The 25,865-nt window shown below is 35.6% G+C and overlaps 1 protein-coding gene across 7 annotated transcripts in view; it reads right to left on the bottom strand.

Moving 5' to 3' along the window:
* The window catches only part of BEND5 (BEN domain containing 5), a 924,018-nt gene that overhangs the window by 545,957 nt on the left and 352,196 nt on the right, over positions 1-25,865 (bottom strand). For all 7 annotated transcript variants that reach the window (XM_068689841.1, XM_068689840.1, XM_068689843.1 and 4 more), the window contains exon 5: positions 10,021-10,237. In XM_068689841.1, coding sequence (XP_068545942.1) covers positions 10,021-10,237 — 217 coding nt within the window. The remainder of the gene's footprint in view (positions 1-10,020; positions 10,238-25,865) is intronic.

Here is a 25,865-nt window from a genome sequence, read left to right as displayed (position 1 = left end):
CTGTCATAGCAACAAATGATCTTGAAGCACTGTATGCAACATCTATAGCCATTTGTATTATAGCTCTAGATACTAACTTGTTTTTGTTAATGGCTGGCATGAACTAGTCTCTGTACTCTTTGGAATTTAATTGATGAACTGCAAAACAAATGGTTATAGTTAATAAAATTATATTTTGCCATCTGTGTCCAGTAATGAGAAAATCTGAATTATAGGAATGAAAAAGAATGAAGTTTTCTGCCAAACAGATCAATACGTCCCACCTCTTTGTCAGCATTAAATTAGATGTTATATGTTGCTGCATATTTCTCTCATTGGTTGCTATGGCTAATGGGAATTTCAGCCAAGATGGACATATAAGAATTCTGTTTGACCATGTGGAATATGTTATCTTTTTCTTTATCTTTCCATGAGTCTGCATAATATGAGTCTAAAATGTTATTTGGTCTGAGTGCACCTAAGTCTCATTTATGTGAGAACAGCCATGGAAGCTCTGCAGTTTTATTTGTTGTTACAAAATCTTATCTATTTCTAAAAATGAAATCTAGTAAATATGTGCAGTTTTATTTCTAAAACTCTGAAGGATTTCAAAATCATCAGGATATGAAGGCAAGTCTGGTGCTGCGACAGTATTGTGTAAGGATGATGACAACTGCATAAAAGTATACCACTGAAACACATGTTCTTTCCTGAGTGCTGAGCAGTTTGTTCTATTAGAGTGAGAATATATACTGTCTGGATACTTCATAAAGAGACCACTGCAATTTAAAAATAATAATAAAAAAATAGTAATAGTAATAGTAATAATAATAATAATAATAATAATAATAATAATAAAGATTTTTCAAATTCTCTGGAACCCCAAAATACCATTAATTCCTATAAGAGGTCCTCAAGCAGAAGATACTTTACGTTGGTAACTAGATTGTCTAGAGCATGGTAAAGGTACAGACCATTTCCCTTAACCTTTAGAGAGGAAGCTAGACTACAGGGCAATATGGAATTTATGCATTTCCATTCACTGTAGACAAAGAAGATTCAATGCCTTTGAACACTCTGTTGGGAGTAGTAACACTATTCCTGCCCTATCCTTTCAGATTTTGAAATATTCACAGTTTGGATTAATATCAATCTCCAAGTCTAAAATAAATGTTGAGGCATCTCACTGTAGTGCAAAAAAGCCTCCTATTTTTCTCAGCATAGTACCATCAACCTCTGTTTTAGTCTTCATCTGTTAATCTACAAAGTGCCCTTAATCAGTAATCTCCAACATTCCTATAAGTTTTCCATCAGACATAACACCTTACTGGTTGTGTTTCTCTCTCAGAAGGCCAATAAGGAAAACAGACCTTAGGTCTTGAATTGCATGAACTGTGCAAACTAACAGTCTTCATTTTTAATTATTTTCTTGAACACTGTGGACCACACTTTGAAGACCTCAGCAGTTGTGAATGTGGCCTAGTTTCCAAAGCATCAAACTACTTTTTGGTGTGTAACTATCAAAAGTTTGGCTTTAGTTTTGTCTGTCAAAACGTCTGAAAGAACAGGTTTGTATTATCATTTTTTTTTAAATTTGTACGTGAAAAAGTGTGAGTTCCTTGAAGAGATAAATCAGATGCACTGTCCATGGTCCTGACCATGATGTTCTAATCAAATGACTGGATTCTGAAGGGGAACTTCTTATAAACAAACTCTGTTTAATATGGATAAGCTCAGAAAATGAATATCAGTCTTCATCACATACAGATTCTATCTTATTTCAGTTTCTGCAGTAATCTCATTACCTATTAAAGTGGCTTAATGACACTATCATCAGAAGAATGTTATGAACCTTAACTCAGCGACATTTATGCACAATTTTTGAGGCTATCATAGCAAAAGCTCTAAAAACAAGCCTGGATTTTCTCTAATAGACCTACGAATTTCTCCCATTCCATATTTCAAAACTGCAGATTTCATAAATATGGAGACTAGTTGCTATTTTAATTATGAAAATAATTAAAAATAATAAAAAACAATATGCAGCTGTTACTAATGAACTAGGAAGCTGATGAAATATATCATGATGGATATTAATGCATTAGTATAATCTACCTTAACGCATCAAGTCTAAGTGAAAAATAACTAACTAACTAACTAAATATATGTATATATATAACATTCTTTAGGTCTGATTTTGAGAAAGTAACATTCCTCTTAAAGTTTAACTAATTAAGACTAACTGCAAAACTGGATGCAACTAATGGGAAACTTAAAACAAGTGGGAGAAATCTCATTTCTGGAACTGATTTCTCTTAGGTGTACCTATGAAAATTCCTGAAATTGATTATATACATCCATTGTCTTCTTCCATGTAACATATTTATTATAACACCAGATAAGTTAGTTCATAAAAAAACAAACTTTCCCTAAAAAGGCATGTCCACAATTCTAAGGAATTCTGAGTGAAAACTTTTCAATGTGGGCCTAGTGGTGACTTTTTTTTTTTTCTTTTTAATTGAAAGTGTCATGTAACCAAAACCTTTTCAATCTGTGTTCATTTCTTCATTTCTCAGATTGTTCTCTGCTGCCACAGTATGGTGCTCAGCTGCTGTTTGAAAACATGAAATAGAAACTCTTATCAGGAATGCAGTTCTTTTCATGTATCAATATCATTGGTTGCTACGTAAGATCTCTTTTGAGGAGTAATAAAAATGTTTTAAATTGTATCTTGTATTTCTTAAGTTAAAAACAATGCAAACAAACAAAAAGCTTTTAATTAAGTACCTACTGCTTTGCATTGAAAATCTAGTCTCCTCGTGTTATTTGCAAGTTGTTTTGTATGTGTTTTGTAAATACATTTTTCTAAATTAAAATAAATTTAAATATACTTGAAGTCTTTAAACAAAGACAACAATAGCTTCCCTTACATGATAGCTTGATGTTCGTATTCTTTGCACTATTCTTTGATTCAGAAACAGTTTCCTAATAATGCAGAAAAGTAAGGGCCACTAAACCCACACTGCAATCAAGGCTATAAACAGTATCAGCCAACTGTGCTTTCTATAAATATATTAGGTTGTGGTGAGCCTTATTTCTTCTTTTCAAGTACACATATTCAAATACTTAGTGTCAAGAGTAAGGAAACGCTTAGCCAGTCTGAGCCATGTGAACTATACTTTCTTTGGTCTATGTTATCTGTATCAAAATCTTCTCTTATTTCTTTATTTTCTCATTCCTATGTGATATAAAGTTATAACCCAGATTCCCTTCTGACATAGAAAGTGAAGTGGTTTTTTTAGAGACAGCTTTCAGCCTTCAAGGCTTAAGGACAACCAAGATAAAGTCTAACTGAACATCTGCAAGGCAGGGATAAAGAACACCAGGATTAGCATTGATCTCTTATGCAGAAGGCCTGAAGTGCACACCTGACAGGTGCTCTACAAAAAAAGACTAGTGAGCAGTAGTGGAATTCACTTCACACATGGGCATTCAACATATTTATAGAGAGCTGCAAAGAGGGTTGCAGAATACATTACCTGAACCATCTTCTCTCCAACAAAATGTGGTCAAGTAATGAAACAACCAAAAATGTAGTAGTAGACAAATACTTTCTTAAATCGATTTTTTTGTGTCTTTTTTTTTTTTAAAATATATAGATATATATAATTTTCTATTATATACCCTTACAAGAGGAAAGATGAATTTCAAGAGAGTGTGGAAAAAGTTCTGCAAAACACTAAAATCCTGACTGTGACAAATATTTTTTTTAGTTGATTATTAAATGTTTTATTTTTTACATTATTTTTAAAGGGGGAGTAACTACCTTTAAACCTGTAAGTATCTCACCATCTTGGATAAAAGTCTTAAAAATCTTGTTCAGTGGGAATTTTATAATATTGTCATATAATAACATGTCATATTATTTCAAATGACATGTACCTCACTGTAAATCTACTTTATGGCTACACTGCAGGGAGTGAATGAAGCCACTGGCCAAGTCCATTGTCTACCAATGACAGGTAAAAGTAATTTTTTCCATATCCTACCACCAGATCTCTTACTTAGCTCTCAGCCTCAGTGCATTGTACATAAAGGTGAAATGTTAGATAAGCAAGACCCTGGGAGGTCACTGAAACACACACTTAAAAATAACTGAAATATAAATCAACCAATAAGCAGACCCATTCATAACAGACTGAAAACATCATTATTCTTTTTTATTTCATAAGAAGTATGTTTGGCCAGAAACCTGGGTTTAAAGTGTAAGATTTGTATTTTTGTTTTTCTTTGCTTTATTCAAGTTGTTATAGTGTTAGTGCAAGCCAATGGCAAAACGTTAGGGCACTTGATCTTGCAAAGTGTTGATTGTTCTGACCTTGGATCCAAAGGTACTTTTACACACATTTAAATTGATCCCATGAACTGTGCTAATTACTTCACCAGGACTATTTAACAGGCTTAAATTTATTTCTCTGTTTAAATATTTTTCTGCATCAAAACAATGTACAGTTTACACAAATTACGTGAATAAGATTTTGCCTAAGGTATTTAGAGATTTTAATACATTATATTTACATTATATAGGAAGTATAAAACTAAATCAATAAATAATTCTTTCTTTGTTTGTTTAAATTAAAAGGCATAAATACAAATCCTCTTGCCTGAGCATACTTTAACATTGTTAGATAAGCCTTCAATTCTGAGATCTCACCCCTACAGGTAAAGAAGGCCAGGCTAAAAATCTTCTGGGTCTACAATTGGAGAACACATTAAAATAGAACTCTGGTCTCACAGATGAATTACACAGTCACTACTCTGGAGATCTAAATAGAAGCCAACTCAAACATAGTCAAAATCCCAGCTGAGTCAATGCAGTAAAGTGCTACTGGGCAAATGTATCTAATAGCTCCATGTAGCACGATTTCCCCTACATGTAAGTACATTCAGCATCAAAGTCTACATGGTAATTATTGCCTAATGCTGTGCCACAAAAGAAGGAAAACAAATTTCTCTTAATGGGAGTGAAAGAATTAATATAATCCAGGGAGATCGATGGTTTCTAGAGCATATCTTCATAATATCTGTATGTTCTTCATACACTTCATACTCTGCCCTCAGATGGATGGCTTAGTTTTGGGATGGTCCTGTGTGGAGCCAGGAGTTGGACTCCGTGACTGGCATGGGTCCCTTTCAACTGAGGATATTCTATGATTTTAAGATTTATTACTTAGCATTAGATAAACAGCAATATATGTGGATCCTTCTGGAAATGATTTTTCTATAGGAAGCAGTGCTTTTTCTGGAATTTAAGAGAGAGCCAGCTTATACATGCATTAACCTTGCACAATATTAACTGTACAGGATGATTTTATTGCATTTGTTTTTTTCTAAAACTATATTTTGCTGCCAACTTAAACCAAAGCATTTCTTGTTTTTACCATGAGCAGTTGTATATATCATAAAGACAGATGGCAACTTGCAATAGCAGCAGTTTTGCCTGTCTTTCCTTCTCTGTGATTTCCACAAGCCAGTTTATCTTTCAGAACTTCCTTTAAATTCTAACAAAGAAATTTGCCTTAGAACTGATGATACAGAATAGTTCCCTGCTATTTTTCATGTTATTTATATAATTTTGCTGTTAGCATGTGCTATGGTATTATATACTATAAATCATGTTTTATTTCAGACAGAGATTTTGGTGGTATTATTTTTAGATCCAACTCTGCTTCTGCTGATATCCAAACCCGCTAAGAAAAGGTTTGCAGAAATACTTAAAATCTCGTTTATAGTTTTGGGATAACATCCATATTATGAATCATATGGAAACAGCAGCACTATATAAGTAAATAGATATACCACTGAATAGAAAGAACGTGCCCTGAATATATGTGTAGATGCACTTTTGCATTTTAGAGAAACGAGAAGTTCAGTTTACTTCTTTTTATCATTATTTCTGTGGCCTTTTTCAGGCCAAGTAAATTGCCACAAATTACATTTAGATGACATTTCAACCTATTTGCAATCAGATCCATTGGAAAGTACAGAATCTGATACCAACATGATTTCCAAGGCTTGATACAACACACTGAAGCCTGTATCTTCCTTTTTTTTTTTATTTTTTGATATGAAGAGTATACTTTTCTTTTATAGAACAGTTATTACATAACCTAACACTGAACACAGAAATGGGAAATTTAACCTTAGAAAAATTGTCTATTTTCTTTGCTTCATGCTTTAAAATAGTCATAACTCAGCAGTTAAAAATGGACCAGTAGATATCAGTAGAACTGATTAGCTGTTTTAACTGGGGTACCAAGTCATTTAGACAGCAAATAAGGGATATTTGATCAATGATCCAGCAATATGACATCTGGTGTGCAGTTTCACAGTCTTAGGGCCTGATTCTGATCTCTCTGATACTAGCATAAATTAGGAGCAACTTATGTAAATTAAAAGCATTCACTGAGGTGGTGGGGAGTCAGAATGAAGCACCTTGTGTTCCAATCTGTTTCGCTCAGTATCTCATGTCTGACTTTAGAGATTGGCTCACTTACAGAGCTCTACATTAGACATATTGCCTACTTGTTTTAAAATATGTATGTTTAATATTTAATTTAACAGGATTCCATATTCTAGTCTCTGTGCACTGTGGAAGTCCCTTTGAGGCTTGTGGTTTATATGTACAGTTGCAATACTCCTCAAGCATAATTTGGTGGCATCATTGCCTAATGGGGTGAAAGGAAGTATCTGTCTCCAATTAATCTTGTCTGTTTTTAGAGAGAGCAATAAAAATATTGCCAAGCAAGTGGCAATTTGTAGGAGCTAAGTAAAGCTCTCCAAATCTCATTTAATTCAGTATGCGTAATAGTGAAATGTTGGTAGAGGTACAGGTCTCATCTATTGTCTACATACTTCAAATATACACAACTAATTTAAACCACCATCTTCAAATGATGACACAAAAATTTTGCCAACTCTGCAGTATAGTTTATAATGATGCACATACTATTACTGCAAATAAGATTGTATAATTATCATAAATGGAGCCTCTGCTTATATATTCACAGACATATAAGAAGTATTTTTCAATATATTATGCTGTATAGCATCACCTAATATCTGCCAAGATGACAGACACATCTGTAATATGCAAAAAACTAATTGCACAATTTTAAAAAATGCTCACAGATTTAAAACTTATGATCTCTTTGGACAATCCACACCAAGTCTGAAGTTACCTAAGGCCAACAATGGCAGAATGAATACAGCAGTTTAAATGACACCTGGATGGCCATCATAGCTGGCTTGCAGGAGAGACTATTTTCAAGATCATTTGGCACATCTAGAATGTGGGATAGCTCTCTGAAGTAAAGAGTTTAAGCGTTAAAAGGTCAGAAATAGAACAGCTAAGTTATCCATTCACACTGGCAATGGGAATCTTTGCCATTTGGCTCTGAACCACTTTGACATTCTGCATCCTAATGACAATTACATGTCCCATACTGATATTTCACTTTCAATTTTCATAGAATTAGTGAAAGCATTTAAGGAGTTAATGGAGGCATAGTACTTTCTTTAGAGAAAATATGAAATTAGATTAGAAATTAGATTGCCTTGAAAACATTACATGCAGGAAAATGTGCACTCAGAAAGCCTTCAGGAGCAATCATCTAAGCATGGTTTCTTGTGACTCACATTTTACTGTTCCACTGCAAAGAAAAAAATAACCACAAAGATCAGTGGCAAGATTCTGTTGTCTCTAAGAGGCACAGTTCAAAATTTCATAATCCAGAACTGAAATTGTTTCAAATCATTCTCCATCCTCACAATCTTAAACTGCTGCAGGGAGCTATAAAATCCCCCTGGAATGAAACAAAGGATATTGGTGGCTACATGGCAGCTTGGCAGATATGCCACAGCCTTTTCCTAGCACGCTAACCCTGATTGAGCCCTACACCTGGCATGAGGACTTCAGAGTCTGTCCTCAGAAGGCATCTTTAAGTTTGTTTTCCCCATGTACTACCAGGGGTATCGTCCCTTCACCAGGAATAGAGCTTTTAAGGGCCTCTTTATGCCAATCTCATTCCTCTTATCTTACGTAAGGGGCCAGAGCAGGGATGGAGCTCCCTTTCTTAGCTCTAAATCTATCCTATATGGCACGCAATTCTCTAAAGTACAGCCAGCTTCTGCTTTGATGAAGCACTGTGCAGTGAAGACTGAAGGATCCTGTTTTTCACCATTTAAAGATGTATGATAGCAACAAAGCTCTATGTTAAAATATTTAACTCGCAGAGAACTTATGGAAATTGTCTATTCAAGCTCAGCAAAGACATTAAATTACCAAGCTGTTCTAGGACAGTTGTGTGTGGAGAAAAGCCAGAAATGCTCTGAGATTGTAATGTTACTTAAAAAGATTACAGTGCAAGCCTGATTCAGAAGCTTTTTATACATATCAGCATGGTGAGCTGCAAAATGTTACTATATCAATTTCTGCAAAACATACTGTGTGTGTACATATAGATATAAAATCAGGACTTATACACAGCACATTTCCTGCCACATTTTGAACGGCATCTGTTTGTTTAGTTTGCTGAAATATGAAAAATAATATTTAGCAACTACTGGTAACACAATGTTAACAAGATTTAAGACTATAGCACTGTCTGTCAAAATGCAGATAAAAGACATATCCTTCCATCTCAGTGTTTTAATCAGTCAGATCTGGTTTTGATGAATATGCAAATGTGACTGTTTATACACTGTTTTCAGAGTGAAAGGAAACAAATTCAGTTTTGTCATAGAATTAATGATAGCTCTGTCCCCTAAGATTAATAATTAAAACCCTACACACATTAAAATGCTCCTTCCTCATACCCTCTGAAGATTTTACTTTTCTTTCTTTTCTTTTTTTTTGTTCCCCTAATTGGAATGATTAATAATTAATGTCAGTTCAGGGATATTTAATAGTCATTTTTGGAAAAAGAATTGTACTTAACTGAAAAAAGGGTTAAGAACATGCTTTCTTTTGTTAATTCGGTTTTACTCTTCACTATAAATTGATTTTTTCCTAAAAGTTTTATGCCACCAAAGGAAACACATGACCTGTTCTAATGGTAGAAGCCTATTATTTATTCCAGTATTCATATGATTTTATTCTGATTTTCAAAATATATATTGAGATTCTATTCAAAGCCCTGGCTGCTTGGACCAGCAACCTTCATAAGAATTGCATCTTTTCTTTTTCTGACAGACACACACACACGGTACAAGTTTAGACCAAATCAAATCTCAGAGAAGAGATTAAAACTGTGGAACAAGTGCATTACAAAGTCTGAGAAAGCAAGAGGCATAAGAAAAATATTGCTGAAATTTTGTTTTCTCTGATGATTTCTGAGTTGGTATGGGAGTGGCTGAGTCATGATTTCCAAATCCTCAGGACAGGAAACATTTCAGAGAAAGGTTAAAGCAAAGCGAGCACAAGTTCAACCTGACCATTAACCCTCCTTCCTGTACCAAAATTATCACGTTATTTTCACGTGCCCATTAGGTTCTATATTGAGACCACTAAATTTCTCTTAATTAAAACCAGTAAAGCAGACATTCTTAAGAGTAAATAAGTAGTTTTTAAAATGTTTTTGCATTATTTTACTAGAAAAAGCTATATTGTGGTTCCAAAGATGCTTATTTCTTTCTGAAGAGAAAAGCTCTTCGATAAAGACAAATGGAAATATTATAAAAATCACATTTCTTCAATAAAGCTGTTTCAGTTTCTTCCTTTAATGTTTTCAGAGGTATATTGATCCTATATGGGAATTGTAGCACTGTCTTACATATTGCAAAGGAAATATTTTATGTGAAATTAAATTAGCATTTGTCTTTATTTCACCATGTAGGCTACTTCATGTGTCATTGATAGCAGTAAAAACAAATGTTTGTGAGCGTTTACCTTAGCAGGGATGATGAATTATACTCTGTAAGCATTTAAGGGTAGACATTCATAATGAAGCCTGCTAGTTGGCAAACATGCCTATTACTTACCACACTGAGTCCTAGCAGTTCTCTGCAAAAGTAGTCCATGTTCCTCCTTTGTAGGTTGTCAAGATAGTGCTGAAGGCGAGTATAGGTGTAGGGGTAGCAGTAAGCAAACTGATAAGTGTCATCCTCACGGTCAAAGCAAAATGCAAATGACATGACATAGTTCTTCCTGTGGTCTGGGCAGTGATAGTAATACACATTTTTAGAGGGTATTCTTTGCCTAAAAAACAAAAGCAACATATATACATTGGCATACATACACACATTCATAAGAAACCTGAATTAAAAAGTTATGTGGTGTTTTTATTTCCTCTCAAGTAAACAAAATGAATTAACTTGAGCAGTGCAGGAGCTCATGATCAGATTCCAGAGACTGGGTTTCAGAGCACTTATGCAGAGGACTTCCATACTGCGGCCCATGCTGAGCTCTGCTACTGTGCTGGAGTTCTCTCTCCAAGTGCCTGAGCTTGCAGGGTCACCATAGCAGGGGAGAGCTTCACACAGCCACAGAAACCCACTCCCAAGCTGCAAGCTGGATGCACAGGCAGTTAAAATACCATCTCTTTTGCTATCAAGCTGCTGCAGCCTCATAGCTTACAGGCTTCAGCCAAACCTTTGGTTGGAGTGTGGCTACATCCTTTGATACGGGACTGACTCATCAGTCAGTGCACAGACAAGGCATAATTTGTGAAGGAATGTCAGTACAAGGCAACATTGACACAACTGTTAAAAAACTTCAGGATATCTTTGTTACCCTTATTAGTCAGGATGTATCAACACCTATCCAATGAACAGAGGAATAGATAAATTGTTAAGGGAAAACAATGAAAAATCTTTGGGTACAGAAAATAACCTGGTCCTGAATTAGAAAGTGAAGGAGAAAAGTTTATCTGGTCCCGTTCCAAATTGAATTGCTGCCCTCCTCAAGAGTTCTGGCTTATAGTGCTGACATGATAAAAATGAATATATATGATGGTAAATAATTACAGCAGAGACATTTATGTTATTGTTACTAAGATGGTATTTATTTAAGAAATAAAAAATGTCAGCCTGATATCTTCCACCCAACTTCAGCCATTCTTTTATTTCTAAACAGAAAAGAGTAATATTTCAGAGATACAAACATTCTATGGACCAGAGGTGTTCAATATTTCTGTCTGTACCCCTTTGCCATTTCATAGATGGATTTTCTACCTTTATTTAGACAGGAGATTCTCTAGTCATGCCATGTACTTGTAATTTGATGTAACTAACTTACCAGCCCTGTTTGGCAACAAAACACTATGGTCCTGCAGACTCTAACTGATTCAATTACACAGCATTATAAACAGGTCTCATCTAATGATTGGAGCAGATCTCAGCTGAACTAGCATCTTGGTGAGGGAAAACATAATAAGATTTACAGACATAGCAGTAGTAATGTGCCTCTTTGTAATAGTTCCGAGAAACTGGTCTACTGCAGAGCATCAGTTTTAGCCTTTCATTGCTAATATGAAATAGAGGACAAAACCCTCTCATTATGCAGAAGTACATGTTTGCCAATTAGCAGCAGTTAAGGAGTCTGATCAGCAAGACTCAGAAGCAACAAAGAGAAACAGAAAGGAATTGAGATGTTCTTGAAAAAGTACAATAAAGAGCCAGTGATGCAGTTAATTAGACTTGAAATAAGAATTTATTTGCCCCTTTTATTGCCCTGGTTCTTGAACTTTCAGAGTTTCAATAATTTGCTTCAGCATTTTTTGGTTAAATAAGACACTTGCTTATCATTAATATCTGAAAATGAATTTTAAGCCACAAATATTAAGGACAAAATAAAATAGTTCTTTTCATTTATTTTTTTTAAAGTAGCTGTAGTATGGAAAAAATGCCACCAACCGTCTGCATACAGTACCCTAACCTAATAGGTTTCTCCAGTATCTTAACATATTTCTATCGTTCACCCTTACTCTGGAGTGCTATAGGACATCCCTCATTTAATCTCAAATCAAGCAGATGATATGGCAGTGGGTAAATGTATTCCAGCTCCCAATCCTCAAACTGTAATGCAAGTTTAAACAGTATGTTGCTGAGTTGTTGAACTTTATTTGTTTCCAAATTAGCACGGGAGAAGTAATAAAGGACAAGCCTCACTTTATGAAATAAAAATTTCATGTAAAATTAGACCAATAAGAGGAAAGTCAAGATTTTAGAAAGCCTAATGTTAATTGAAATTCATTTGCTGATAGTTAATGTTTAAATGACACATAGTTCTCCTTGGTTCAATAACTTTCTACTTTTAAGCAAGTTGAAGACAACTTTGTTAATGTATTAAGGGCACTTTTGATATTTTGTTCCCTCTCCCCTTCATTATAAAAGCTAAGCATCTGTTTTATGATCCACTTTGACACATCACTTTATGGCTGCATTTGGCTATTATGGCTAATCTTGATGTCTAGGACATCTGGTATTGACATTTCACTATCTGGTGTCTGACACAACAGCAGAAACCATCCTCAGTTCCTAGGCTTAAATTCACCCTCTCAGGGCAGAAAGTGCCCTAACTCTTAATTCAAACCATATCTTCCAAAAATAATTATAATAGTACTCCTGTCACTGTGAATCTATTTTTATCTCTCCTAGCACTTTGTCACTGCTAATCTATTTGTGAGTCATATAGAGAAAAAGAGTTAGTGTTTAGATACCAACAACACATCTTTACACAGAGAAGCCTAATCAGATTGAGATCTTATCTGGGAATTAAAGAAGAAAAAAAAAAAAAAAAGAGGAAGAAAAAGAAAAAAATGAGACATAGTGCTAGATATCACCAACTGAGTTTTTGATAACGAAAAGACATTGCTCAGTTCTTGAATTAACCTTTGTGTCCTAGACGCACTATTGTTTACTCTTTCCCTTTTTTGTTCTATGCCTTCTGGAAAAGGACACCCACACACTGTGGCAGCAGCTGCTCCTATTAATTTAAAGCTATTACAAAAATTAAAATTAAACCCAATTACTTTGGCTGGTTTATAGCCGGGGAACGGCTTAGTCTGATTGTTCCCTCTGGTTATGGACAAAAACAATATTCCTACCTACAGGCAGCTGCCAGTAGAATACTAATGCATCTGGGCCTGGCAGGGACAGATTCAGACTGTGGAGTTTAACTGCATTTCTTACCAGAGAAAAATATCTTATCATGGATCTGCAGAAATGCACCAACTTCTTACACTGTAAGTCACAATGAAGCTGATTTGTAGTTAGAGGTAAGAAAGAAAAACTGTGGCAGAAAGCTTAATACTCAGATTTGTCATTTTGCATTTCCAGGCAGCTCACACTAAGAATTGCACCCTGCTAATTGATACACAACTGCCTGAATTTCCTTGCTTCTGAGCAGTTATTTAAAGGAGAACCAGCCTGATTCTTAAGTAAAGCCACAGAGCACAACATGCAGGCCACTAATTTCCACTCAGTTTTTAGAAATATATTTGCAAAAATGAAGCTTAGTGTTTTACTTCCTTTTGAAACAAATTCAGGCTGTTTGGTCTTAAATACAAAATTATTTCTGTCAAAAATAAATAAATAAATAAATACAAGAGAAAGAAGAAGGAAGCACAGAATGGAAATTTTCCCTCTATTTTTGACTCTTATAGTCCAGTGCCAGTCAAAACTTGACCCAGTGGGTTTGAGTATCTTCTCTTCTCTTGAGTATCTGACAAGCATACACTCTCAACCTAGCATATTTGGTACTTCTAGTGCGCACACACGTTTCTTTCTATATGCTTGCTTCATTGCTGTCTGCAGTCAGGACATTTACTCTCTTTTGGTAGAGTGTAATAAGATCACATTTTTTAGCTTATTGGAAAATTTGGAGCCCGCAGTCAGAGTCAAAAGCCTGATATCTTCAGAGGTCCCAGGATTTTACCCTTTGCTACTACAATAGGCAGTAAGGTGCATTACACATAAGTGACTTTTGAAAAGTTTATCCTAACTATACTTCAATTTTGAAAATAATTTTCATTTTATCTCTAGCTTAGCACATCTTTGAGCTTAAACCTAAAATTTATGTCCTTTGTTGTTGTTTCTTTCTACTGCTTCAACTCCCAATTTTCAAAAGGTAGAAACTGGGGAGTGATGTGAGTGGGTGTCAGTTCTTTTTGAGGTTTTAAACACATAGGGGTGTTAATCAAAGACTAGAGCCCTTGTGTGATATCACAACACAACTAATTAGAAAATAACAATTTTTAGAGGGCCTTTTTTCCCCTATTGCATGACTAAAGCAGAGAGCTCTTGCCCAGCCAAATTCTCAATGACTTTAATGAGCAGCCTAAACAGTCTTTGGACCGCTCTTGGTATGGCACTCATGAAGTAATTATTCAGTTCCTTGCCTCTGCAGGATTGGGTTAGACATATCACAGTCAGTAGACTTCAAAGTAAAATGATGATCTTTGGAGGAAAAACAAAAAGCTGCAGGTGCTGTAAAAGATCAATGGCCAAAAGAAAAATTAAGTGATCGGACTTGCAGAGAAATGCTCAAGTGGATCTGACTGAAATGTAGTGCTAGCTGTGGTGACACACTGTGGTGATCATTTTCAATTGTCATCAGTTTGCAGGTGTAGGGATATAACTTCACAGTTTTTACTAATTCCCAGGCTTTCTTATATTATTCATAAGGGTGGGACTAAGTCACTACCTCAAAGGAAATTACATCTAAATTTTAAAGAGATCTGAAGCGCAAAATGTAATTCTGATTTTGAAAATAACCTTAAGATATTTATTGACTCTACCCAAAATGCTAGATCTAGCTGTTCCTTCCAAGTGGTCAAATTTTATTCTTAAAGCTAGATGTCCCTATTTATAACTGCAAAAAATCCAACAAACTCTGGAGAAAATATAAGGAAGTTAATCATGCACTGCAAACTCCTCTTCTGGGAGGCAGCCCTTTCAAGTTGAAGGCCTTACTGACTCATTTCTCTGTTAGTCTAAGATGTTATCTTTCTTCTTGCTTATTCTTGTTGACAAGTGGAGATGACCATCTTCAAAATTCCTAGCTTACTTATGACAAAATAAGTTTATACCCTTTTTTCTTGCACAGAATTTTATGTTTGATTCACAGAGCATGGAGTGACAGTGAATATATCTTGTGGTGTTAAATATTTTTTGTGGAGAGCTGAATGGGTTTTGGCACAACTAACTCAGTTTTAGACACTGCAGAGTAAGTCCTGCTTTTATTCTTGCTAATATTTATTAGAATGTTCTCTGAATATTTTTATCATCTTGCACAGCCTACTGTGAAACTCAAGGTTTTTCACCTATACAGATAGCTGGTTTCTTCTTATTAAACATTAAAAAAAAAAAAAAAGATTTTTTAAACATTAAAAAAAAAAAAAAAAAAAAAAAAAAAAAAGATTTTTTTTTTTTTTTTTTGCAAATCGATGATTTTCACAACACTGAGAGAATCTAGACATTAAAAACACAGCTTTCAAGGGTTAATGTTAATTGAAATAATTAAGTGACCCCTATAAAGACTGCTTGGTAATTCAAATAATAATGAATTACACAAATATTGCTTGTTAGCTTTCTGTATTCTTTACAACTTCAAAGGGAAAACACTGAGTTTTAACTGTTCTTTTTTCTTAAATAAGTGATCACAATAATAAGGCACGTTTAATTTGAAGGGGAGGGGAAAGAATATCAGCATTTTAAATGTTTGTAGAAAATATATGTTTTAGAGCTTGAAAGCTCAAACTGAGAAACAGATTTATGTGAGCAAATGTTGTGAGAATAATTCCCCGTATTTCTTACACACTTGGATACATTTGGGAGAACTTGCTAAGAATGTTTTTTTGTTTGTTTTTATGTTTTGTTTGTTTGTTTTTAAACAAAACTGTATCTTCAACACAGTGCAGTTTTAAGTAAAATTCAGTGGTGAGGAGAAACAATAAATTGAATATAGCAATGGGAAATGTCCTTTGGTTTGTGTTTGCAGAATATCTCTCAGAAACATAGTGCTTGTCCATGGGCCAGTCTTTCAGATCCTATGATAATACTTGTAACAAAACCATAATGAAACTACTGTACATAAAACCACGGAGTATCAGTAGAAGTCATTATTCCAAAGAGTGGCAAGAAAAGGCTGAGGAAAGGGTGTACTTTGTGGGAAGAATAATTAAGCAGTGTAGAATGGTCAGGAAGTGAGTTCCTACTAGCAGATCACCATCATGAGATATAAAGCAATGCTTAAATCCTGTTCCTGGATTCTGCCAAAAATGAAATCATCACCCTTTGACTCACAAAAATAAGCATAACATTATAAATGTGACAGCTGTTAAATTATGACCTAACTAAATTATGATCTGAAATAATTCTTTTAAAAAATGACTGAATGACTTTTAAACATCTTCACGTAAGACAGGGCAACACTGATGAAGAGAAGTGTTGTTTTAAGTTCTCCAAACCTTAACATAGTTTTGTGTGAGGTAATAGTCTATATACCCTAAATACAAAGCATGCTTACTGAGGTTTAGACTTGACACAGTGTCCTCTTTTGCCATAAACACTATAATATGTCTTAGGGAAGCCATCAGTTGTCAGTGAATTTCAAAACCTTTTGCCAGAAGCTGGTACAAATGAGGTTTCCAGTGGACAAGCAGCAGATTTACATTCTTTTCTCCCTCCTGCATACATTATAGCCAAAACTATACTCCCTCCTCCATCTTTTGTGTACTCTGTCCAGTGGCTAAAGCTCATACTGCAGTGACTTTCCTCCAAACCAGTAGTTCTAATACTATAATTATTCTACAGAAACTCTGTTTTAAACCACAGGGATAATGAATAGTGTTGATTTTTTCAGCTGTTGAAATACGATTTGCCTACTGACCACAGGCGTATTGCTTCAATAGCAGTATCTCTATGCAGTACTTATAAAGGAAAGAAGAAAGAGAGGGAGAAAAGCTGACTTTTCACACAAATACTCAAATAAGAAAGGAACACAGTGGAATCAGCCATACATACACTGCAATCTTTTGAAGAGGTCATAAAAGCAAGACAAGGAGACAGGAGCCAGCAGGGTCCAGCATTTCTGTCCCCAAATTCAGCTGCTGGGAAAGAAACACAGGGTTAAGCTAAATAAATTAAAGGATTTAAATTGGAAAAAAAAATAGAATTTTTGATCGGTAGTACTGTATAAGGTAATGAAAGAAGCTGGGGGGAGAACCATTTCAGAATGTTGCATCACTGCCATTAAAGAGTTTGGAACATGTGGAAAAGAAAAATCAGTCTTTCAGAAGCAACTCAAAACAGAACATCCACAAATACTGTCCGAGTGGAGAGATTTAAAAGAATTAAGTCAGCATAAATAATGTTGTACTAGAAAAGGTGAGGACAAGAAATGCTCCACCTCAGCATATAAATCTGAAAACCACATGGCAATGCTTGTCCTAGCTATGACCTACACCAGACTCTGGCCATAAAATAAGAAGTCTACTGACAACTTCAGAAGACAGTTTGGATATACCAGCATCAGGGACAAATAATCATTAAAAAAAAAAAAAAAAAAAAAAAAAAAAAGCATGTCAATGAAGATAGGTCAGGAGACTGAAAGAAGACAAGAACAGCATACCTCAGGCATATCAGCTTCAAATTGGCCAGAAACAAGGTACTAGAATGGTTTAGAATAAATTATCTTTTTGGTCTTTCCCTTATCTGTACAAAAATGTATGTTTGAGAGAATCCAGTGTACTAGTCAGACTTTTAATAAAAGGCTACTCAGTGAGAAACAGTTCATGCCTATTCAGAACCTCTTCAAAATACATTTATTTCAATTAGATTTTCCTCCAACAGCTGGTTCAAAGGAATTCCAAGAAATTTTACTAAATGATCATCACCCATCAGCATACTATTTTTGTCTTTTCATGTCCAAACTCAGCATTTTACCCCATTATTCTTTCTTCTCTCCACTATAATCTGACATATAATCCCTCCAGATTATGTTTACAGGAAAACATATATTTATAGGATCATACAGGTTATAAAATTGAGTACTTGCAATGTTTGGAGCATGTGTTGTCCTGGGAACAAGGGATCAACTTCAATCCCAAATTCAAGTCCCTAGACTGCACAACTAGTAGACCACTGGGTCAGCTCTAATAGCCTCTTAGCCTCAATTACCTAATTAGCTTTTTCTTCACTTTCCTCTTCTCTCTTTCCCATCTGCTCATCTATTCCCACCACTCCCTGTTCTTCTGCAAGAATAATTTTTAAAATCTATGTTAACTTCGTTTAGGTTATTCTCAGGTGACTTCTCTTCTATGCAAGAATAATTTATAGGTCTCTTAAGAGCCCCAATTTGAGGAAGTATTTCAGTAATGTCTGAATTTTAAAATCCATGTTAAAAATGTTGATGATTTCACAGTCTAAATACAAAGCTGAGATTGTTAATTTATGTCATTTTGATGTGAAATTTAACTACACTACCAAAGGAAGGATAATGGACATGAAATAAGTTTTTACCAGTTGTAGCTTGGTTACTGAGCTGTTTTTAAGAAGACCTGAAGCCTTCTGGAAGCCTGAGCCTTCTCAATGCATATTATTCCTGTTAAGGATCAGAGTATCTCTGAGAGTAGATGATGTATGAACAGGATAAAGACAAAAGAAAACAGGAAATTGTCACCAGAGATCAGACTTCGTTAGCTGGGCAAACTTACCCATAATATTGTGCTTTATCCTATCCTCTGTCTCCACGCAATGAAGCCTGAGTTCAGTAATCCATTTTTAATGTCCCATTTCTTACGCCTTCTAGCACCTTGTTCACTTTTTCCACCATAACCACATCTCAAGTAGTTTCTGTTATGGAACTGCCAACAGCAATATTCTGTTTTTGCCCTTCACTTAAAAGATAAGAATTTTGTTTAGCTTTCTCCACATATTAACTTTTCATTTATTGAGCCTGAACTTCTTTAGATCACTCAGAAGTTTCTAACACTGTGTTACAGACTTAAATTACTTAAGTAATTACATCATTTGTAAGTGTTACACCCAATCTTTCACCTCTCTCCCTAGATCATTAATAAATATATTTCCATATGACCTGATAGGTAACTTTAAGGAACACAGCTGCTAGCCTTTTACTGTGATGAAGACTGCCCACTTAGCCCTCTGCCTTTTTGTCTCCTTGTCGTTTTTTGATCTATGATGATACTTGCCCTGTCTCCATATGTGACTACTTAGCCTTTGTAGCATTGTCTGTGATAGAGTTTGTCACAAGCTTTTAAAAAGTCAAAATACATTATATAAGGCAGCTCTTCCCCCTAAGCCTTGTAACTGAATCCTAAAGGTGAGGCATACCTTCCCAAGAATTCCCAGGGAAAGGATATCTTTGCATCTAATGGAAACAAAGAAAGATAAACTGAAAAGACTGATAAACAAGCCAGAAACACTTTCCTTTTCCATGCATTGTAATTATGTTTTTGAAAGGCATTTGTGTTAGAAAGGGAGTTACTTGCTTATGCAGAGAAAGTGTAGGGAAGTCTAGGTCAACTAATTCTATCCAAGTAAATCAATTCAGGCAAAAGCACTAAAATACCAAGGCTACACCTGGGGGGTGAGGGAAGAGGGGGAGAGAGAGAGGTAAGATGCTTTAGTTGAAGTCATTTGCAAGATGGGTACCAGAGGCTGCTTAAGTCTCTCTCATGGACTAAGGGCTTTCCCTGGTTCTCGGCACTGTCCTTACCCTTCCAAAGGCTCAAAGAAGAAAACCTGGCATCAAGAAGGGTGGGAGCTAACTGGAACAGTGGGTAAGAGCCACAGACTGCAGAGCACCAGGAGCTGGGACCAGCAGAAGCACTATGTATAGCTAGCAGGGAAATGTATGGCTGGAGGAGTGAAGAGAAGCTAAAATACATGCAAGTTAGCACACCCCATTTGGTTTGGCTAACTGGCAATACCAGGTAATCTTAATTTGTGAATCATGGTTGTTGAAAATGAGCTGGTAGACCAGTAATTGCCTTGTTAGATGAAAAAACTATAGTTACAGTTATACTTCATTAAGTGGTATTGTTATTCTGTGCATCTACCTTGTCAGACTCAACTCCTCTTTTTTATGAATACAATGTTTATTATGCCATCTAATTCCTGATTTGATGGGGGAAAACTCCTCTAAACACCAGGAAGGTCAGTACTGATTTCCCTGGGAAAGAGATGATGTCAGCATGTCTGCAGTGACCCCCTTAAATTCAAAGCTGGCTCTTGCTGCTGTCAATCAAGTCCAGGGGTAAAGGGTTATCTGAGCCTTTTTATTCTTCTCTTTCCCACGTGGCTATGACAGGACACTGTCAAAAGCAGGGCACTGGACAAGAGGGACTTGTGGTCTGATCTGGATGGCCTCACCTATTTCTTTTTACAGGCACATTCACTGAGTTCTAAGCTGAAACGTGATTTCTCTTTGCTGAAGCTGTTCTCATTAAAGTCTCTAACAACGTGATCTTCCAGGTGTTTTATTATTCCCTTTTAAATTCCTGTTTTGACCATTTGCAATGTGCAGATGTAATACTTACCGGTCTAAATATAGGATAAACCCCAGATACTTGCCAACCCTCTGGAACAGAGCTTGGTTTTAATGAGAGTGCAAATCTTAGCAGTTCAGCTAATTCATTCCTAAGCTTCTTCAGAATTCTTTTATACATAAATCATGTGGGGATGGTGATTTACTACTTTTTAATTAATCAATTTGCCCCATCTTCTCAGTCTCTGATAGTTCCTCATTTTTATTCCCAGACAATAACAGGTCTAAGATAGGTACCCTCCAAAAACTTGTTTGCTATAAAGGATGATTTATGATGTAGAACCACCTGATTTCTTTGCACGAAAGCACATCATTTTAAAACATGTACAAGATGTGACAATGCGAGGGCAAATAATTTAAATTCAGCATCACAAACTTTTTATTTTTTCCCCCTGGGCTACCCATCTTGCACAGACACATTCTCTTCTCCATTCTCCTCTACAAGCTCCTTCATATTCTCTCCTTCCACCTTCCTCTATTTTAAAAAATAAAGTAAAATAAAATAAAAACAACCTACTCTTGAGGGTGTTACAGAGTAACCATCTCCAAGCATGCTCACTTTTCTCCTTCTACAAGGAGAGCCTCTAGGACTCACATTTCCCCACCAGCAGCAGCACATGGGCTGCTGTTAACAATGGCAATACTTCGAGGGCTAAACCCACACCATGCTCCGCAGACCCCACCCTTTGAGTCCTTCATTTATCCCTTGCAGAGACAGCACTCAGAGCTATCATATTAAACACAGAGGGGAAAATAGAGGAGCCTGGAATGAAAAGGCTCAGTTTTCTTGGCTAAAAAGGGAACAACAAATACAGCAAGCCCCTCTCTTCAAAGATGAAAGTGGACACGTGCAACAGCACAGCAGTGCTCTGGCTCACAAACCAAAAGACTCCAACACATGACAGTTACAACTTCTCTCCCTACTAAATTCAACTCCAGGATGAAAGCGTATGGATGGCCACCTAGACATTAAAAGTTTCATTTAAATAAGAACAACAACAAAAAGATTCTCTTTATACTTAATTCGTTGCAAGATTATTCACAGTGGTCTTTTTGCCAGAAGACACTGGTTCAGAAATAATCTTATCAGGCTTTCTTCCCTAGGTAATAGAAATGAACCCACACCAAAGTTGTTGGCCTCAGTCTGCAGGGGGAAATAAAACACAGTTCCCTCCCTCTTTTGTTTTTCAAACATTGCTCATTGCTGACCCATGGAGTAGTATTGATCTCAGAAGAGACTAAGTATCTTGCCCTCTCGGTCACTTCTTATTTATGGTACAGAAGGAAACACATAAGCAGATGGAAAGCCAGGAGTGGAGGACCAGGCAGCCAGAAGCAACTGTACACACATGGGATTTCTCATCCTAAACATCAAGTTAAAAAATGAGATGCTGCAGTGGTTGGTGTTGTTGAAGACGAGATAAAATGAAAAATGGTATGTGTTGCACTAATCTTGTTTTTCCAAACTGGATGCATGATATCAACCAGGCCACTTCAATTTTTCACAATCATAGTTCCAGCAACATTTTTCTTGATAGCATTACAAAATATATTCATTTGAGGAAAAATCTTCCTTTCCTTTCCTTTCCTTTCCTTTCCTTTCCTTTCCTTTCCTTTCCTTTCCTTTCCTTTCCTTTCCTTTCCTTTCCTTTCCTTTCCTTTCCTTTCCTTTCCTTTCCTTTCCTTTCCTTTCCTTTCCTTTCCTTTCCTTTCCTTTCCTTTCCCTTTCCTTTCCTTTCCTTTCCTTCCTTTCCTTCTACCTGAACAGTGTCACAAAATGTAGTAATGGCAAGGCCTTATGCATATTTTAAAGCACTGTCCCACTCACCATGTTGTTTGTTTAGAATACAAGAGCATTACCTCCCTTACCCTCTTCTGAAATATAAGTAGACTTGATGAGGACTGGAAGGGGAATGTAGGATTCGCTTTGATAAATCACACAAAATTTTATTTAATTTTATCTTGAAAGACTCTTTACATTTTCTTGCTGGTAAAGGTATTGACAGATCTATACACTTTCCTTCCTTTTTACACTGCTATAAAACATAGCAGAAGAATGTACATACTGCTTAGAGGTCAGTGAAGAGGCTGATATATCAGGAGAGTATGGTTATGAACTGCAAATGCAACATGACTCATACATGTCAACGATCACCAGTGCAATGCAGAACTTCATATTGTGTCAACAAAAGTATTTTTTTCTGTACTTTCAGGAAATATAAACATTTTAAACAATAGAAGACCCTTTCCCTTCTTCACCACTCAAATATTCTTTGAGACAAATCTTCAGCATACTCTGGGAAGAGGCATGGTGATTTATAGCAAGGAGTCTGAGATCCAAGAGACAAATGCACCTGCAAAAACTGTGCCTTCAATGATTTCTAGGTACACACTGTAAGGCTCCAAAGTGGTTACTCTTAAAATCACTATTCAAATGTTTGCATTTCCAGGGCCTAATCAATGAGATTATTCTAAGCAGATGTTTCAACCTGTTGGCCAGCCCAGGCCCATAATCACACATTCATAATACTGTGTGTGATGCAGATGAGGAGAAACCGGGCAGACAAAACCCTGGAGAATTTTAGGTTACAAACTCTAATGTTAAAATTAAGAAAATGAAATACAGAAAAGATCCTGAGATATTTGGACAGTCTTTTGTGTTTCTCAGTGTTTCCTGTACTGATAAGCACTAACAAATCTAATTGAAGCCATACATACCAATCTTCAGTAAAAACTGTGTAAAACAAGATACCATTGATTCTGTCAGCTTGGTCTTTCTGTTTTGCAAAGTAGGCAGAAATAATGCTCTTAACTTTTATTTATTTATTTTTTAAGGTTTTATGCTATTACTACTATCAACATGTTAGATAACTCTACATTTCTGCTTACAGAATATTAACCTACAGAAAAACCAGTGGACTGTCACAACATTTTACTATTATTTGAAGTAAAGTTTTCTGGGGTTTTATTTTAGGACACCTACACCTCAGGAACTCATCTGTTCCACATTTCTGAAGGTTTGACCCAAACATTAATTTCCGGTTATACTGCCCAAACCCTGGAAGTGTTTAAGGCCAGGCTGGATGGGGCTTTGAGCAACCTGGTCTGGTTGGAGTTGTCCCTGCCCATGACAGGGGTCTGGAATTAGATGATCTTTAAGGTCCTTTCCAACCCAAAACATTCTGTGATTCTTTGAATAAGGCTGAAGTATCTCAATAACATTTAGAAAACCTTCCAGATAGCATCAAGAAGCAGTAATATTTATGTTTAGACAAATAGAATGGGAGGTGTGAGTAACAGGAAACAACATGGGATACAAAATTTTTATAAGCAAGTTGTCTACAAAATGTTCCATATACTATGTATTTCCAGGTGAATGACAGGACATTTGTCAATATTCTTATAAAAAATATTTGTAAGAGTGCTTGACGTATAATTTATACAGCTATCAAGTGAAACACACAAATGGTGAAAATGTAGGTTGTAGTAACCTTATATATTTAAAAGCTTTCAGTAAGAGTCACAATTTCATATCTATTGCCTTCTCAGGCTGTACATGTATCAAACATTGTCCCTCTGGTCTTTAATGTGACAAGAACGTATTGAGGTGTTATACACACCTATACATGTGTGTGTTAGCTATAACAGTTAGTATTTTAGCAAATTTAGCTATGTAATACTGAAGTAAGATTAAAAAAAATTTCACTGTGATAACAGGGAAAAATAGACACACATGAACTTAATTAAAATTGCACCAAGCTATTGCATAACATACTACTAAAGAATGGTTAGAAATGTTTGTAGAAGACTGCATCAATCTCATTTTGCCTACAGTTGTATATTAGCTTAGCTTTAAGCAGATGCAGTCCTATTTAACATGAGCCATAGATTTAAATAAGATTCATAAATTAGGGTTAATCAACAGACAGGAAAGTAGATGTCATTTCCTATTCCATCAATGACTATAAAAATTCAGGGTCAGTTGAAAATATAGTGAAAGGTCTTAGAAGTTAACAGCTAACTTTTAGAAAGCAAACACACACACTACATTAATACACGTGGCAAGAGAAGGACAAGAATTTCTGATCATTTTCATACAATTTATATATATCTCTATATAAACATACGTAAGTCCCATACATCTAAAAATGAAAATACCCCCCCAAAAAAATAAATTAAAAAAAAATAGCTCTTAACATGTCTTTACCTGGATTAGAACTGGGGGAAAAAAAAAAAAAAATTAAATGTAATATCTTACAGCATTTTCAACTGGATATGATCATGGTCATTTTTCTCTCTGAATCTTTGTCTCAGAAACATGAAGCTTGATATTCACTGAACATGAGGACCTGACTAGTTAAACCATTTATGGTGGATATAATACATGTTCCACACGCAGTACTGCTAATACAGCTAATGTGAACCTGCAATATTCCTGCTGTCCAGATCGCTGGAGTCTCCCACCAGGAGATGAGAGTGCCTGTTTTGTGTTCAGCCTGTGCTGATTGTAGGATGTGGACACGTATTCTCAAGGGAATAGGGTAAAAGGCCAAGTCATTTTCATAACTCAAACCAAATCTGAACACAACTTTAAGCGACAGATCCATTTGCACAGTTGCTGTTCTCAACCAGTTGCTAGCACTCATTTATTAGAATACAGTATGGCTTTTAAACAACAAGACACGGCTATCTTGCAGCCAGTACAAAACTGCCTATCTCTGTAATTATTTTAAAATTGCTAGAACTAAATTCAAAACAGACAATATAAATGGATGCAGAAAAATAAATAAATAAATAAATTGAAATTACAAACAATGGAAATTAAATGACCTCAGAAATATATAGGAATACATGCACCAACAATAACTCAGTGCTTTTTTTTTTTTTTTTTTTTTCCAGTTATCTGTGTAGCACATGACTGGCTGAAGGCTCTGATTTGTCAGATGTATGCACTGTCACTCAGAATTTACCCCATAAAACCCATTGATCAGCTGAGAGTTTGTAGCCACATAGCATCCCAGGGGTTGCACAGTAAGGGAAAGCTCTTCAAAACTGCAAAGGAAAACTGCTGCAAACCCAAAAACAAAGATCCAAAGAAAGACATGTAAATGCAAAATTTCCTACTTTCTGAATGATGACACAACAAGACATCTTCTGTCAGTTACTTCAGAGAGAGCCAATGGATTTGGCAAATTCAAGAAACATAAGAAAGGCAGTGTATCATTGTCTATTACAACATCAGATGGACCTTGAAAAAGGAAACAAGGCCAGTCAGAAGTGCTCATGTACCATAAAGCTTTCTGCTTTTACCAAC

Source organism: Anas acuta, chromosome 8 (assembly GCF_963932015.1).
Source record: "Anas acuta chromosome 8, bAnaAcu1.1, whole genome shotgun sequence".
Taxonomy (NCBI): Eukaryota; Metazoa; Chordata; class Aves; order Anseriformes; family Anatidae; genus Anas; species Anas acuta.
The sequence above is the reverse complement of the archived record's forward strand: the minus strand, read 5'-3'. Positions and strand labels throughout refer to the sequence as shown.